The following is an 18,728-nucleotide window of genomic DNA, read 5'->3' as shown; positions in this document are numbered from 1 at the left end:
CTTGTTCGAGATACCGAGCAAAATAATTTATTACAAATAGTTAATTAACTGGGGTATCATGTGTCCATCTCACAGTCCAACCGGCTATACTTTCACAACCTATATCGGATAGCGATTAGAGTTAGCTGGAGTCAGAGACTTCCTAAATAATCGCAAACTCTCAGTATTCACCGGGATTCGAACTCCAGGTACCAGGGTACGAGAAGCCAAGCAATTCACCACTCAGCCACCTAGTCCCACATAGTGGACTTCAGATTATTTAATGTAGTCACAGTGCATTTTACTGAAAGTCTTTTCCTAGGTACAGATCACTACATGTAAGCAATTAACTCGAGAAAGATTCTTTGAAATAAATTAATTTATTCACAAAACCAAAATCTTTAATAAAACAATAATCTCCCAACATATAACTCTCAACTGTGCCATAGTCAACATACACAACCACAGAAGAATAAATTTACCTATATAACCAATGAGATTGTACATAAGAGCTGAAACTAGAGTTGACGTTAAATAGAAGAATTAGTTCCATGACAAGCAGAGGCGTAGAGAGGGGAGGGTGCCTCTCAAGACTAAATAAGAAGATCCCTAATTTATGTGTTCAACTCTTAATCCAGCTCGCAAGGTGATGTCGGTCAACTTCCAGGTGCCATACGTCACCGTCTCTTACAGAACCGCTTCGACCAGCCGCACGAACTCAACCGCCGACTCCACGTCGTCAGGGTCCCCTGGCACCGAAACGATCTCGCCAAGGGAAGTCGAAATCAAGACCCTGGTGACGTCATCGCCGCTTCCCGGATCCTCCTCGGGCGCAAAAAAAACCTCCCGACTTGAAGAAAGCACGGGAGGGCAGATCCTGGGGGTTACGGAGGAGAATTCAACATTTGGAAATACAACCCGGAACAACACAATGGAAATATCGTCAATGAAAAATGTCGCTAAAAGAGGTTTGATTAAGTCCCTTGCCTTTTCATTCTGTTTCATAGTTACGTTATTAGATACTTAAACTTTAATGCAAGACGGCTGCTTGATAGCCTCCGGACTGTCATTTCGATTGTTCGGCGTTTGAATCCTTCAACCCTGTCAGCTTCTATCTATCTATCTATCTATCTATCTATCTATCTATCTATATCTATATCTGTTTCTCTCTATCTATCTATCTATCTATCTATCTATCTATCTATCTATCTATCTATCTATCTATCTATCTATCTATCTATATCTATATCTGTTTCTCTCTATCTATCTATCTATCTATCTATCTATCTATCTATCTATTTATCTATCTATCTATCTATCTATCTATCTATCTATCTATCTATCTATCTATCTATCTATCTATCTATATCTATATATGTTTCTATCTATCTATCTATCTATCTATCTATCTATCTATCTATCTATCTATCTATCTATCTATCTATCTATCTATCTATCTATCTATATCTATATCTGTTTCTATCTATCTATCTATCTATCTATCTATCTATCTATCTATCTATCTATCTATCTATCTATCTATCTATCTATATCTATATCTGTTTCTATCTATCTATCTATCTATCTATCTATCTATCTATATATATATATATATTTATTTATATATATATATATATAGTGGCGTCATTAGGGGGATGCGGGGGGGGGGGTGCGGTCCGCAGCTGGTGACACCAGTTAGGGGGGGGGGATGTCACCCAAGTAAAAAAAAAAAAAGCACTTTTGGAATAACTGACAATTTTTTAAAAGTAGGTGTTAGTGGCCAAATATTGGAACATGTTGTCCAGAATTGATAAATAGATCTATACATATATATTTTAAAATATTTCGGCTAAATATATATTTTTTATATATTTAGACCAAAACGTTACTGCATACTTTGTATCAAAAGTAGATGTGAAACCTTGCTTTCAGCTGTATACTAGCTGCATTGATATAAACACTGCTTCGATTTTTAACAATGTATGCATCGAGTTCATTGATATAGTAGCTAGCACCGTAATATCAGGATGTCAACCAAAAGTCATTGTTGAACAAATGACGACATCCTTCAGGCATAAAATGTTATAGAAATCTCACGTGTAATTAATGGGAAACTCCGATGTTTTTTTCAAATTTGAGTTATTGACATATTTGAATTCTGCTTAAAAAGTTGTAATAGTAAAAATTTTACCATTTTTTATTTAAATGCTTAGAAACATTCATAGTTAATAAACTAGACAGTAAATTCTTGACATCTCAAAAAAAAACAACAAAAACCAGGGTACTTTGAGATTTTGTTTTTAGGTTAGGCATACGTCACTTCCAGCAACTATACTGAAAAGGAAACTAGATTTAACCAATCGTATCGCTTCATTCATACAGGCTCTTGGTCTTAGTGACGGCCTATTCCAGAGCTATGGTACAGATATATATATACATGTATAGGTAGATCTAAAAGCATTAGGATAACCAACTCGATAATAAAGTAACATTTTCATCTAAGCCTCTCCTTTTCCCAAGAAGTAAATAGATCGTGTGTCTGACTGATTCGAACAAGCTGGTCAGTGTAAGGCTAGTCGAGACTACGAGTAGTCGGTCATGACAAGACAACCAAGCGAAAGTGTTTGTGTGTTGAGTGGTCAGGCGAGAAAATACAGACTGCCGTGGTTAGTCAAGCATGTACATCTACTTTTAATACGCATTTTTTCTTTGCTTACAAGATCCTAGATCTAACTGCATAAACGAAGATATATTTCTTTTAAGCAAGTTGACGCCTACGTTTATTCTATAACAAAATGTTAGGGCACGATTAGGAAGAAGTTATTTGTTTCGTTAATTGGGGAAAAGTTTTGACCTAGACACAATGACTCGACTAGTAAAAACTAGACTAGGTTTTTGAAAAGAATAGCGATAAATCGACCGATGTAAACAGACGACTTCAGAGATAATGAGCGTTTTAGGAACGTAGCCATAACGACATTCGACAGTTCCCTTCGCTTTTATTAACTCTTTCTCTCCGTAATTATTTACCACAATTTGGTGGAATCAACGTTGGTATCGTCAGTTAGAAGAGAAAGAGTTAAACTTCTTGTTCGACATTCGGTATCACTTTTTTCGCCCTTGCTGTTGGCCTTTTGCCTGTGTTATTGAAGCTCGTGATTTGAGTGTTACATTCGGTTTGACTTATCTGCATAATACAAAAGCCTGGAAGCGCCTAATAAGCAGATAGATCATAAGATAAAATAGTAGGCTATAACACTGTAAAAAATGACACATGCGTTCCTAATCGCATCACAGTTAAAAATATTGATTAGTCCGATGGGATGTTTGTTTGTAAAATGTTTTACATGTTTCGGATGTTCCTTCAGAGTTGAAGATAGTTTACTTCCTAGTCCAAACCTCCCGCAGGACGACGGGGGGATGGGAGCGGGCAGGGTTTGAACCCTCGACCGTCGATAAATCCGAACGACAGTCCAGCGCGCAAACCGCACGACCAGGCAGCCATCCAATTAAGGATTTAAGGTACTAAACGTTCTTGTAAAATATTTGTACAAAGTTTATATCAACTCCCTCTGTCTGTCTGGTGAAAAGTTTGTACACATTATTTCTCCGACACCACATCTCGGATCAAGCTGAAAAATGTACATAATTATTTCTTTTACCTGACAACACTAAAATCAATCGGAAAAAAAATTATCCAGTTATTTGATTAACTATTAATTAATGATCTTGTTTGGTATCTCGAACAAGGGGAGGAAATTGTACTTGACTGAAGTGATGGTATAAGCTGAATTAGTCCCCTCTATAGGTCGCCGCTTTAAACTAAGTTGGAACAAAGAATGAATAACTTTACAATCTTCTATAGTCCCTAAACCCTAAGCAGCTCCCTTGCAGAGTGGTTAGATTGTCGGATTGAGGAGGCGTGAGTCATGATTTCGATAAACCGATTTAAAACTCACCCTGAAAACTCTCTTTCACAACCCCCCCCCCTTTTCCATTTCCAAACTGGTCTAGATAAGTGATAAGTTCATAGCACATTGAGCAAACTGTAATGAAAACAATTGGTAAAAGATATTTCTAATCGCACAGATTTGCAGTTGTCGGTCTAGATCAATTACAAATTTAATGACAGTACTGATCTTAACTAATCGATACAATTACATTTCGTATAATCCTTGTTGTTGTTGTTTTTTGTATGTTTCAGATCTGTTCTCTATGTGTAAACTTTTAAGCAATGATAAAAATGAAAAACTGAGTGTGACTCTGAATGTGGAGTACGTAATGTACCGTCTTTTAATCACTGTATTAAGTTTAGGTAAGTGGAATGACCGAGCCAACGGAAATGAATGACCAGGGGCGTAACTAGGGATTTGGGGGCCCGGGGGGATTGACCTCTTTGGGGGCCCTTTGCATTTTGACATTCGACATATGACATGAGATAATGTACGCAAAAATATATAAGCCTCAAATCAAATTGGTTCAGTAAATCAGTAAACTTAACAAAAAGTAATCATCAAGACTCTTTTAATGAATAATACCGTTGTTTATTAGTTAAATAATGCACAAGTGACAACTCTCAATTGATATCGCTTCACGTCCTGCATTCTGTGCAGCAAAGACATCTATAACATCAACTACATCGATACTTTCTAGTATTTGTGACTTCACTGACATTAAAACCATGATAAGCCTTTCTTGCGTCATTGTGCTCCTGAGATACTTTTTGATGAGCTTGAGCTTTGAGAATGATCTCTCACATGACGTAATGGAAGTGGCCTGAGTTAGCGGTATTCGGAGGAGGTTGCAAAGTCTGAGCACACGTAATTCCCATATGAAGCCTGTTTCCTCAATATGTCTATTGGTGATTGTATTACTGTTTGTTGATGAAAAGTGCTCGTGCATCAATGACATCATTGAAATAGCGATTTTCCATTTATTTCATCATACAAACAGGAAAAGTAGCACAGTTTGTCACAAGCGTGTCTTCTAACAGGTGTCTTGGTTCAAGAAGAAACCCAAAGGTATCCATTTTCTTTCCTGCCTTTGGAATCTGCCCTTCATCTCCATATGAAATCTGTCCAGCACTTCTGTCGCAACACGTTTGAATTGCAGTTGTATTGACAGTCCTACATTAGAACTCAACTTCCCATCAAGTCTTTTCTTTCATATGGTTGTTTTGATTACAGGGAATCCATAGTATTCACTATCTTCTTTTGCTTTTTCGATGGATTGGGTTTTTGTCAGTTTCTCATCATTTTGCAGAAAGCATGAAAGGGTACTAATTTCTTTAGCAGCTTCCCGTATATGCAGTCCAGACTTTTGTAGTTTCTTCCGAACTATATTAATTGGGCACAGGAGCTTTGACCAGAATTCAAGATAGGCAAAAAATTGTAATTTTCCACTGCATGAAGAAGATTCTGTGCTAATATTATATGGCATTACGTCATTGTTGGTTTTTTATGTTTTGTGCGAAAGCAAAAGGATTCAGAGTATACAAAAGTGGGAAAGATCCATATCTCGTTATGCTCGAGTATAGAAATACTCCGATAAGTGGACTGCCGTATTCACCATCACAACTGCTGACGAGTAGAAGACTCAGGGAATTATTCCAACTGATCACAAACTATTGAAACCATTGGTAGCTGAAAATGCAGAGACATTACTCAACGAACGACAGATGAAAAGCTAAGTAAAATACGATGCAAAAGCAAGACTACCTAAAGATTATTCTGTCGGAGAGTTCGTCTAGGTCAAACATGGCAGAAAGCAGTTGTCATAAAAAAAAAAAACATTCAGCACCCAGATCTTACATCATAAAGACAAACGATGGAAAAACATACAGAAGAAATCAACGCTTTTTACATAAGAATTTCGATGAAGACATCTCTGGGTACTATGATACCGATGAAGACAATGAACTGCAAACTCTTGGAACAAACGAAACAGACAGTTATAGACCAACGTCTAGAGAACTTGTTGTGCCAGTCAAGACAACCAGAAGTGAACGAATTGTTTAAGTTCCTAGTAGACAGGGCCGGTCTTAGGCCACTGCAGCCTATGCGGTCGCAGTGGGCCCCGCGCTTTCATAGGCCCCGCGCTAATTCTAAGTGTACATTATTAAATTAAACCATTATAACGTATAACAGGGTTTTCGCGACCTCCTGATTTTCCAGGGCCTCCAGGAAATCTCATGAAAAGGCAAAATATACGATAAAGTCCTGAACTTTTTTTGAATTTATTCAAATCTCCTAAAGAATAGACGAAATTGACGTTTTGGGGTGCCAATAAATAAAAAGTGGCATTGCGAGGCTGCGAGCTTTCATTTGATAAAAATTTATTGCAAAAGACAAAAGTAGGCCTATTTTCTAATTGAAAAAATAATAATTTTGACATTATGCTTATCCCTACCCAGACTAGGCCCCGCGCGATCCGTTTCGCATAGGGCCCCGCAAATGCTAGGGCCGGCCCTCCTAGTAGATATCATTATTAAGAACTTTAAAAGGAAGGGTGTGATAATAACTTCAATAGGAAGGATGTATTAATATTATATGATATTACGTCATTATTTTTTGTTTATGTTTTGTGCGAAAGCAAAAGGATAAGATCATTAGATGTAAATAAAAAAAGAGAGTTTCCATTGGATTGAGGAAAGATGAATAAAGGGGTTATAACTCGAGTGTGAAGTTTAATTCTGAAATTATAGACGCCAAACCCGAATAATGGACAATTTTAGCATTGTTAAGAATAACTTTTAGTTATACTCGATTCTGTAAATTTTGCTTCAAGGTTAATTAGTGTAGCCATATAATACTCGCCATTTAGATCTATTATTAGTAAAGGTAACAAGATACCTGGAATTCGCTGTATATCATGCAGTTTTATTCGTGGCAACAAAGTTTAAAATACACTACATTCCTCATCCTTAAAAACTGATCTGTGCGGCAAAAATATTTTAAAGACATCTAGGTTTAGTCTTTGTGATAAATTTAATCCATAAATGTTAATTAAAAAAAGACACCCGTTGACACTATTTGTCAATCAAATATATTAATTTATGTATTTACAAATAAATTTCGGACACCCATTTGGGGGCCCCCCCTAGGTGGGGGCCCGGGGGGATTTTAAAATTCTCCCCCCCATCCCCCTCCCTTAGTTACGCCACTGTGAATGACTGAGCTTCTTAAGAATGTATATATACCGAAGTGTATATATTGTAGACCTAAAACAAACTTAAGACCTCAAAAAAAAAAAAGTTGACCAACTCTATGAAAGTATTAAAATTTCATCGATTTTTCTAGGCCATGTTTACCATATTTAAATCGAAAGAATCTAGATCTAATTTTTAAAACTACACTTTGAACTGATAGTTTTTTATTTGTTGCATGAAAATACGAAATATAGTCTATTGATTTCATTATTTAATATAATAAACCTTCAAATTTGTGTTTCAAAAGCATTTTTTACATAAATTCGTTTCTTATATCTACGAATTTAGAAGTCCTGACGTACTTTGGAATCCCATTCATTTAACAGATCGGGTAAACCCGTTTTAATTGTACTTTATGTCCTATTCATCTCGCGCTCCTTTCGTTTTTAATAGATATGAATGTATTGGCTTAACGGGTAAACCCATTTTTGCAAAACTACGTTTATTTTCGTGGCGAAAGAGAGAAACCTGAAAGCTAAGTTTGACATAGATGTAAATCCAATCCACTGGATTAGTGATACACAAACTAAGACCCGCCACTTTACTTCGACCAATTAAAAAGCAATACGTAGAGCAGCGGTTCTCAACCTTTTAAGCTCGGCGACCCCTTTTTACAATCCCCCACTCTGCCGCGACTCCCTCCCCCCGCACACACACACATAAAAACAATTCATTTTTTCGATGGTCTTAGGCGACCCCTGGCATTGAGGGTCGAGATCCACAGGTTGAGAACCCCTGACGTAGAGGAAGAACAAAAAGATCGTGGCAACGAAGTATACTAGATAAAGCCGTACTAAGATTAAGACTAAGATTAAGACTAAGACTGCTTTATTGATCCAAATGGAAATGTGTTGTGATTACAAGGACTCTTTCCATATATAAAGACAACACAACAGAAACATACACATAAATAGAACAGACACAACATAGAAGAGTTCATTCAGCGACTACACACAGGCATCTTGATCCTTGACATGTTTTCTGATCAACGAGTGGCGTTGATATAGTCTGACCGAGTAAGGAACGAACGAGTTTCTATACCGCTCTGTTCTAGCCTTGATTGACAGAACTCGCCCACTTTGCGACGACTTGACGTAGTTATGATGGAGCGGGGGGGCTGTTGTCTTCCAACAGCTGGGAAGCCATTAATAATCTCGCATGTGATCGCGGAGAGTGGCCTGTTTTGACCGAGGCCCTATGTTCCACGAGGAACGCATAGGAAAGACGATGATGATTTATATATGTCGTATTTTCAGATAATGGTACTCATGCCATCCTTTTCCAATTCATCGATGTAAATAGCTATCAGCAGTACAACAAAACAGTAGCACTCAACTTGACCCAGTTTCAGTCCCACACCATCGATATTGCATTGGTCGGTTTATGGGCTAAAACAATTCTCATATCTGAAGTCGGCAACCCCGCCTCCTCCTTTATGTCCATCTGTAGCCTCAACATTTACGGAGGTAAGTGAAATGTGTTTGACTCGTATCTATTTACCACAAAACGATTCATATTTTTTTTTAAGTTGAAAATTTCAAGCTGCCAAGTTCAAAGTTGAAATGGTCAAAGGTTGAAAGTTCAATAGTTGCAAAGCTCGTGTTGAAAAGCTGAAATTTGAAAAGTTCACAGTGTAAAATAAACCAGTAAAAGTTCCATTGTACATGTGAAGGGACCTCCTTCACCATTTGTAAACAAACAACATTTAGTCACGTGGTTCTCTATCTCTTCTATACAAAATACGCAATCCATAAAAACTGTCACGTCATTGTTTTATCAATTTTGTCACGTGGCTAAATGTTGTTTGTTTACGATTGGTGAATGAGGTCCATTATCATTGAGGGCATTCCAGAAAGTGTCTTTACTGTAACATGGCAAAGAACGTGTCTTTAGTGAATCCTTACACTGGTATGTTTTTTAAAGTGTCTTTACAGTGTCTACAATCCAATAATGGGGACGCTGTGGCAGAGTGGTAAAGCGATTGGCTTACGAACCTAGGTTCGAATCTCGGTGGGGGCTGGGATTTAGAATTTCGTCATATTACAGTAAAAACACTTTCTTTGCCATATTACAGTAAAGACACTTTCTTTGACATGTTACAGTAAAAACCTTTTTTGCCATGTTACAGTAAATACACTTTCTTTGGGACTCTTTCTTTGCCACATTACAGTAAAGACCCTTCATTGGTATATTACAATGAATATCCTTTTTGCCATATTACAGTAAAAACTCTTTATTTGCCACATTACAGACACTTTCTTCACTTCAGTACAGTAAAAACACATTCCTTCTCTTACTAAGGTACCGATACATTTATTAACCTACTACACATACGATATTTTTGTGACCCCTGCCCTGACCACACTTTCCCTTGGTGGAGGCTGTCCAGGCCTGAGCAAGCTGTTGTAGCACGATGCAGAACAGGCCACTCTCCAGATAGCTCATATTTCTCACGGCTTTGACCGAACTTTGTGTCACGGTGCCCCCGGAGAAAAAGAGGTTACCGTGTTTCAGGTTGTTTGAGACTGCCCCTGACTTGCTGATCTCCACCTGACTTGCTGATCTCCCCCTGACTTGCTGATCTCCCCCTGACTTGCTGATCTCCCCCTGACTTGCTGATCTCCCCCTGACTTGCTGATCTCCCCCTGACTTGATGATCTCCCCCTGACTTGCTGATCTCCCCCTGACTTGATGATCTCCCCCTGACTTGATGATCTCCCCCTGATTTAATGATCTCCCCCTGACTTGATGATCTCCCCTTGACTTGACGATCTCCCCCTGACTTGATGATCTCCCCCTGACTTGCTGATCTCTCCCTGACTTGCTGATCTCCATCTCGATAGGTCTGGGAAACCAAAGTTTCTTGACCTGTATGGTGACATTATGCGCTAAAAAAAAACCCAGCAGGGTTACTGTCCAGCGCTTGAGCAAGAGAGGATTAGAGCAGTGTTTCTCAAACTTTTTTGTCTGGCGGCACAGTAAAAAAACTACAAAAATTTCGCGGCACACCACGAAGAGCAACAGTTATTTTATAATAAAAAGGAAAAAAAGTATTTTACCTCTTTTGAAGTATTACATTTAATGTGAAGGGTTTGCCAGTTGTTTTTTTTAGAGCAAATGCGATCTAATCGAGGCTCCAGAGTCGACAAACAAACTCGTATTTCATCGTCTATTGTAAGAAGTCTTTCTCTTTTCTTAGATTTGATTTCAGTCAATGCTGAAAATCCAAACTCACAAAACCATGAAGATGCAAATGGAAGAATTATTTTGATTGTTTTTAAACTGATTGCAGGATATAACTTGTTGATTGAAATCCAAAACTTATCCAGGCTTTTCTCGGCAAAACTTGACTTAAGAACTGCTTGTTTTTTTAAATCAATGAGCTGCTATGCTTCTTCAGTTTTCAGATTTGTAGCCTCATTGTTTCCAAATGGATAACTGACCCATCCATATTCATTACTTCCAACTGTTGGAAAGTAATGCTGCAATGCTGACCGCAAGTGTGTCAAAATGTCCAGAATTTCGGGGGTGATTTCTTTATTTGAAGCACATTCATAGTATGTAGGAAAGCAGTCGAAGACTCCTTTCGAGATCTTACTTTGCCACAAAGACAATTTTTCACCAAATGACTTCAGTTTTGAGGATGCAGTGATGATGGTTTCCGATGGTCCTTGAAGACTTAAATTCAGTGAATTTAATTTGTCAAATAAATCAGAGAGAAATGTCACCTTAACCCACCAGATCTCGTCATGAATAGAAAATTCAAAGTCTTTTTTGTTTTCAGCCTCCAAGAATGAAATCAGTTCAGCCTTGAGTTGGACGACACCTTTAACACTTTTCCCCTGGAGAGCCTACGAACGTTGGTGTGATACAGGAGACATTTGTAGTCTGAATCCATTGCTTCACAAAACTCTGAGAAAAGTCGGGATGCAAGCGGTCGAGATTTGATGAAGTTTACAACTTCAATCACTTGATCCAGAGCAGACATCAAATCTTTCGGTAAAGATTTGAAGGCAAGAGCTTCTCTGTGGATCATGCAGTGAACAACTAATACATCTGGATTTTCTTGACGCACAAGAGTGACGAATCCCTTTCTATTTCCCTGCATGGAAGGACAGCCATCGGTGCAAACGCTGACACAGTTTTTCCACTGTAGTTTGAAGAGCTAAATGTTTTCCTTCACCACTTTAAAAATATCTTCGCCTTTGGTCGTAGTTGGTAAGTCTTTTCAAAATAAGAATTCGTTGACACATTTTTCATCCTTTATGAACCGAATAAAAGCTAGCAGCTGGGCTTTGCCACTAATGTCTGTGGATTCATCAACTTGAAGAGACCACAGCAGAGACACTTCATCGTCAGTCACGTCGAAGAGTTCGCAGATTTGATCTTGTAAATCTGACGATAAGTCTTCAATTCTGCGCGAGATATTATCATTTGACAAAGGAACTTTTTTAACTTTTTCGGCGGCATCGGGTCCAAGGATAGTTTCAACAACTATTGCTTAAGCTGGTGCAATGATTGATTCAGCCTCTGTGTGTGCTTTCTTGCGTTTTTGTTAATAACTGAGCAACCTTATAAATTGCAATTAATCCCTTTTCTGGCAGCTTTAGGTACTTTGTAAGTTTCTTAGCTTGTTTATTTTGTTGAGCCCTGATGTTTTCAACGTATTTTTTCGGTTGCGCTTTTATAGCTGGATATTTTGTTTCCAAGTGTCTCTTCAATTTGCTTGGAACAAGCGCCTCATTCGACAGAGTTGCATTGCAGATCAGACAGAATGGCAATGGAGCATCTTCAGGTCCAGAAGATATGAAACCATATCCGATGTAATCTTCTTTGTACCTTCGTTTGGTTCCTTGCTTTTCATTTAACACTTTCGCAGTTTCATTCTTGCTAACGTATTTCTTCATGGATAACAATGAATAAGGCTTAGTGATAACTTGTTATTATTAGCATACACCTAAAAAATTTACATCAAAACTCCCGCGGCACACCTGCACATCTTCGGCGGCACACTAGTGTGCCGCGGCACACAGTTTGAGAAACACTGGATTAGAGCCTCTGAAGTCCTCACACAATTTTTTATGATGCTGATGACCCTTGTCTCTGTTACTTACTTAATCCTGTGCACTCCCAAGAGAGCAAAGCGCCGCAACCACACTTCTGCATCGAACTAGTTTCTGAGAAGATTTCTTCATCTGCTCCCGTGTCATTCCAGTATCCTCGGCCTCACTGATGACTGACCTCTCCTAGGTTTGATTTGGTCTGCCCATTTTCCTTGCTGATTCCAATCAAGTGGTAGCTGGGTTTTTTGCAGGGTGTGTCCTATCCAGCCCCTCTTTCGTTTTGTGCTGGCTTGGACTAAGGCCTTTTGTCTAGTTCTCTCCCACAAATTGTCAGTAGCTATCTTTTCTGGCCACCTAATTCCTAATAGGCATCTCTTAACAAAGATCTGGAGCTTTTACGTATTTGTTTAAGTGACTCTCCTTGTCTCTGTACTGTATAGAAGGACCGACCTAACGTTTGTATTATAGATTCGTATCTTGTTATGTAGAGATAATGCTTTAGAGCGTAAGATGGGTTGAGAGTTGTTTTTGAATTTTTGTATTTTTTTCTTCCTTTCTTTACGAGGCGTGCAGACTGCAGAGAGGGAAGCTATGGTCTGCAGTGTGACAAGAGATGTGACAGCGCCTGTTTCTATGACTCATGCGACATATCGAATGGCTACTGTATCTTATGCAGTGAAGAACAGGTGGAGTGCGACAATCCTAGCCCAGGTGAACCAGACTTACGCGGAAATATATACTAGCTGTTTTTTACCCAGCTTTGCTCGGGTTATTTTTTTTTAAATTCTGTTTTCGTTTTGTTATATAGTAAGGCAGCTGCGCTATTTTAATATTTTGTATCTATGCCAACATGCCTCATTGATCTACTTTAGTAATGTAGGTCAAATCGACACAGCCTAAGATCACCACAATTATATAAGGAGCGTCCATGTTACGACATTTTTTGTTTCGAAATACAGATTCCGTTTTGGTAAAGACATCATCTTATGACCTGTACTTTATAAGCGGCTATCACTGTTTAACCCTTCACCTTGTTCACCTTGGCATAATAAAAACACGTAGCCAGAAGCAACCAATCAAAATCGTTTATTTCGTAAATAAAGAGTCATACAGTACTGTTACGTCGTGTTACATTAAAAAAAAGAATTGGTATGTGTAATAGTAAATATACTGTTACTTTAGTTCGTCATAGACAAAAAAGGACGAGGGCTGTGCAAAAGATTCCTTGTTTGGTACTGTGGCCTAGCTCGTATAGTTATTTCGGCCAATCAGCATCCAGAAAGTTTGACGATGTCGTATTCGTTTTCCACCCAATAAGCTTCTGTGTATATAAGTGATGCTCAAAATACGGCCCGCGGGCCACATCCGGCCCGCGATTAAGGTCTAACCGGCCCTTCCGAACCTCTCTCCACAATACAATAAATGGGAATGTAAAATATATAATTAAAAAAATAACCAAACCGTGTGTCCTTGCCATTTTTAGTTGACTTCTTTTGGTAGCGACGTGATTGGTAGCTTGCTGGTCAACATTTGAGTGTTGAATACATGGGAATGCTAAACAAATACTTGGCTTTGAGTGAACACAATAAATAGGAAAATGGACACATTTTATTTTGTATATAGAATACATAAAGTATATCAGTTTTAATGGAATATTTGCATTGCAGCCTGTCATTCAGAAGTTTGAAACATCCAACTAATTGCTATAGAATTAATGTTGAATACAACTTGTTTCTAATGAAAATGTCGTCTGCTCTATTGCTTTTCCATTTTCGCAATGATGTGGCCCGCGACAATAGTGTGGGGAATTTATTAGGCCCGCGGGCTGAAGAAGGTTGGGCATCACTGCCTGTATATACATCGGCTGAAGTAGGAGAACTTCGGTCTCAGGGTAAAAAAAACAAACGCGGACGTATTTTTTCATTAGAAAGTCGGATCTAAGAAAAACAATGGACCACTGCAGCTCCTCTCATATTCTTTGCTCTCATACCAAAGACTAAAGACAGTATTTTGTTTTCCTACTGAAGGCCAATTAGCAAACACAAGCATCTGAGAATGGAAACCTTTTGGTAATAAAATTCAGCTGCTTGAGATTTCTGTAAATCACATTAAAATGTTTGTAAAATGTTTCGGATGTTGAAGATAATCTACTTCCTAGTACAAGTCTCCCGCAGGAAGACGGAGAATGGCAGCGGGCAGGATATGAACCCGGGACCATCATGACGACCGAAGAACAGTCCGACGCGCATACCGCACGGCCAGTCATCCATTCCATAATTATAATTATGTGTCAGCGCGGTTGGATTAAGTTCTGAGAATGTCCAATGGTAGTGAAATGGTTAACTTGGTGCTAGAACAAAATAGAAAAACAAAAAATGCATTGGCGCGCAGTCTTAGCAAGAATTTTAGCAATAGATCAGTACCTTTAAAAATAAAAAAGAGAGAAAACAACAAAATGGCGCATGTCGTGGGAGAACAATGAAACTTTCAGCGCGAACAACGGTCAGTTTTTAGGCTTGGTTGAGATGCTTGACAAATTCGACCCAACCATGCAAAAAAACATCTTCGACGAATTACGAACGCATAGGGTAGTGAACAGAACCTCGTATATAGGATTCAAAACGAGCTTATAGACCTGATGGCATATTTTTATGGTTTTCCTAGACTACACTTGTAAGACGTAAGAAGAGAGGACGTAGAGGAGGAATAGGAGTTAAGTGTAGAAGAAGAGGACAAAGAGGCTTCCTTCCACCCATCGTAACAGGCAATGTTAGATCTTTACAAAATAAGATGGAAGAATTAACAGGTTGCTGTGAACATTTGTATCAATTTAGAGAGTGTTCCTTAATGTGTTTCACTGAAACCTGGCTCAATGATACGATACCCGACTCTTCTGTTGATCTCGATAAATTTTACGTTTATAGAGCAGACAGAACAATTAATAGTGGGGAGTCAAAAGGAGGAGGACACGCAATCTATATAAACAAGGAATACTGCAACGCCAATAATGTGAACATCAGGAATAAAATTTGTGACCCTAACATTGAACTTATGTGTGTCACACTTAGGCCTTACTTCTTGCCTAGAGAATTCACCCAGGTGTGTGTTGTTGTTGTGTACATACCACCGACGGCTGACACAGCAACTGCGTCGGAAATAAATTTTGATGTGCTTCACAATGTAGAATCAAATCACACAGACTCTGTTTGTATCGTAACTGGAGATTTCAACAACCTAAATATTGACAACACACTGCCAAACTATTGCCAGTATGTCTCCCTCCCCACAAGGCAGGGTAGAACGCTCGACAAATGCTACGTAACCATTAAGCAGGCTTGCAAATGTAAAAGTTTGTTCCCACTTGGAGAATCTGACGACGCGTTATGTCATCTTATACCAAATTACAAACCTACTCTTAAAACTACAAAGAGAGTTATAAAAACGGTCAAGATGTGGCCTGATAAGACTGTAGAAAAACTTCGAGGATGCATTGAGAAAACTAACTGGGAAATCTTTATTGAGAACTGTCGAGACATAAACTAACAGAAACTGTTAACTCATATCTATCATTCTGCGAGGAGTTAACAATTCCAACAAAAACAATACAAGTCTATGGAAACAATAAGCCCTGGATGACCCAAAAAAATCAAACACCTTATTACTGAAAAGAAAACACAAAGTAAAAGGCTAGCAACGAAGAGTTTATAAATGCTTAAAATAAACTGAGAAAAGCAATAATTGAAGGGAAAAAAACATACAAAGAAAAAATGGAGAATTTCTTTGCAAATAACAACTCAAAAAGAATGCTGGGAAGGATTCAAGAAAATAAGAGGCTGCGCCTCAAAACGAGAACAACTTTCAGTGGATGATGAGGAGAAATTCGCCAACGTATCCTACGCCGCCGGTCGACTAGTAACGAATATTAGACTTGAAAATGAAAATGCTAATTATGACTCGAACTAACAAGAGATCACTTTTTAATTTCTTTCTAGATCTCTCATTTACGTGTGGCAAGCATAAGTACGGACCTCAGTGCAATAAACGTGAGTCTTTACATTGATGCTGTTTATTTCTCTCACGTAGGGGTCCCCCGTGTGTAGGTTTTAACTTTTTGAAGGGATCCCCGAGTCCAAAAAAAAGCTTGAGAACTTCTGGTCTAGTTGACCTGCTTTATTTGTCTTTCTAGGGCAGGGGTTCTCAACCTGTGGGTCGCGACCCCTTTGGGGGTCGATTGACGATTTGCCAGGGGTAGCCTAAGACCATCGAAATTTGGATTATATTTTGTGTACTCTTCTATTGCTGTGTATGTATAAGGGGGGGGGGGGGCGTCGCGGCAGAGCGGGGGATAGTAAAAAGGGGTAGCCGAGCTTAAAAGGTTGAGAACCGCTGTTCTAGGGAGACCTGACATGTACGTTGCATATTTCTCCAATAGCAAACCTCAGTATCATATCTATACTCATTAGTCTATCACAATAACACCTAATTAAACCATTTAACCAGAAACAATATTTGCATTTAAACCTGCAACCACTATTTGCATTATAGCACGCACACGTCACTTCATAGTATCTTGAGCTATAAAGAGAAAGTAGCTCTTCAGGGATCATTGGTACGATAGGGTCTAAATTGTGCCGAAGCGTCAAAAACACAAAATATCAATATATATATATATATGTAAAGATCATCTGATTCTGTGGCTCAAGGTTAAAGAGAGTGTCATGTGGCCAGCACAACGACCAGCCGGCTTTGCTCTTCCCCAACTAATATCATGTACCCATTAGAGCTGGGTGGACTCAGAGGCGACAATTCAATCAGGCTCCAGCTACACTAGCACTTCCGGTTTGTAGCCCAACATTCCTGGCTCAAACGTCCTCATCAGAGATTTGGAGCCAGGCTCTCTGCTGCTAGTAGGCATAAGTGATCTTCTTTAATCCCTATGTACTAACAAAACATGTTGTAATTCTTAGAATCTTTTAATAGTACAGAAACAGCTATAATTTGCGGGTGCATACTTTGATGGTATATTGACAGGCAATATTTGAATGTGAATACTTTGATAGTATAGAGGTAGACATTATTTGCATATTTAACGCAGCGGCCACAATGTTTCCACAGCTTGCAAGTCCTGTTTCGGGGGAGCGTGTGACAGAAAGACTGGGGCATGTATCAAGGATTGCGGCCCACCAGAGGTTTGCTTTTTGCGTGGTAGGTAGAATATCGGCATTCCTTTCTCGACATAGCCCATCGACAGATTAGCAAATGGAATCGTGAAGAGTTTTTTTTTTAAAGGCATCATTTTGTAAAGCCCAACTTTCATGCTTATGTCTTTTTCAATAAGCTATGCTCTTGGTTCCTTGGGGATGAGGGAGTTTCTGTGAGAGAGTTTCCGTGCTGCTATTTGGCGCTCTGCAGGGGCACTCATCTGGACACAGGTGGCTTGAGCCTATCAGCCACTCATTACGCATCTAAAGTCCTTCTATTACTATATATATGTTATGTTCATTGTTTAATTTTTGTTACTGGCTATATATTGAACAGTATTCTAATTAACTTTTTACTGGTTTTTATCATTTACAAATTTTTTATTTTTTTGTTACAGTTGACCAGTGTCCTCTGTTTAAATATGGTGAAAACTGCAGTCAGAGTGAGTAATGTCTATTAAAAAATGTTTCTTTTCTCATACCATGTTTTTCAATGTCTGTTTTTTTATAACAACCATAACAAAAACAACAAAAACAACAAAATGTTAATATTGTAAGTTCCAGGTTGTTGTTTTTATTATAATTCAACTTTTTAAAAACTACCCCTATGTCGCACAGTCTTGCATGACTGTAGGAAGAGACGGCGATCAGGTCCCAAGTTTAAACATACCATACTCAAACATGGGGAAGGTTTCGGGAGTCAACTCTGAGAAAAAAACAGGGGCCGCTGCACCTTAGGCAGCTTGCAGCGCACATAGCTACCTCTGATCCCAAACTGAACAGGGTGTTGGCTGAGCCTACTTGAACAGGAAACTGAACACTACAAAAATGTCGTGAAAAACTTTTAAAAAAGATGCAACAATTAGTTGTTTTGTAAACTAATTAGAAGTAAAGTTGTTTTTCAACCCTAACCTATGTAACATATAATTTAACGCTTAGATCTAGATCTAGTAATTGAACATTGAAAATAAGCGCCCTCTCGTCTCATAATTATTATTTTGCAATTTTTAGGTTCATAAAAAACAAAATCAATTTAAATGTATATAAGAAGACTAAAATCTATAGACGTGAATTATTTCTATCTAGGATTTTGTAGTATCATCTTAATGGAAACTAACAGGAAATGGCTTTATTTCATGAATTTGTGTGAATATATAGTTCTGTGATTAATACATAACAATCTATATATATAGGTCTGTGAGTTGATCAATCGCGGATAAGAATTTGTTACCGTTTTCCGGTCTAGATAAAGTATATATATATAGGTCGGTCGTTGGC

General features: G+C 38.4%; 1 protein-coding gene across 1 annotated transcript in view; it reads left to right on the top strand.

Moving 5' to 3' along the window:
• LOC106068849 (uncharacterized) overlaps positions 1–18,728 on the top strand; it is a 29,435-nt gene that overhangs the window by 9,595 nt on the left and 1,112 nt on the right. Inside the window, exons 4-10 of the mRNA XM_056014448.1 lie at positions 618–947; positions 4,184–4,294; positions 8,443–8,652; positions 12,815–12,960; positions 16,242–16,292; positions 17,365–17,454; positions 17,849–17,893. Coding sequence (XP_055870423.1) covers positions 618–947; positions 4,184–4,294; positions 8,443–8,652; positions 12,815–12,960; positions 16,242–16,292; positions 17,365–17,454; positions 17,849–17,893 — 983 coding nt within the window. The remainder of the gene's footprint in view (positions 1–617; positions 948–4,183; positions 4,295–8,442; positions 8,653–12,814; positions 12,961–16,241; positions 16,293–17,364; positions 17,455–17,848; positions 17,894–18,728) is intronic.

This window comes from Biomphalaria glabrata, chromosome 16, assembly GCF_947242115.1.
Source record: "Biomphalaria glabrata chromosome 16, xgBioGlab47.1, whole genome shotgun sequence".
Classification (NCBI taxonomy): Eukaryota; Metazoa; Mollusca; class Gastropoda; family Planorbidae; genus Biomphalaria; species Biomphalaria glabrata.
This window is presented reverse-complemented; position numbering and strand designations above follow the sequence as displayed.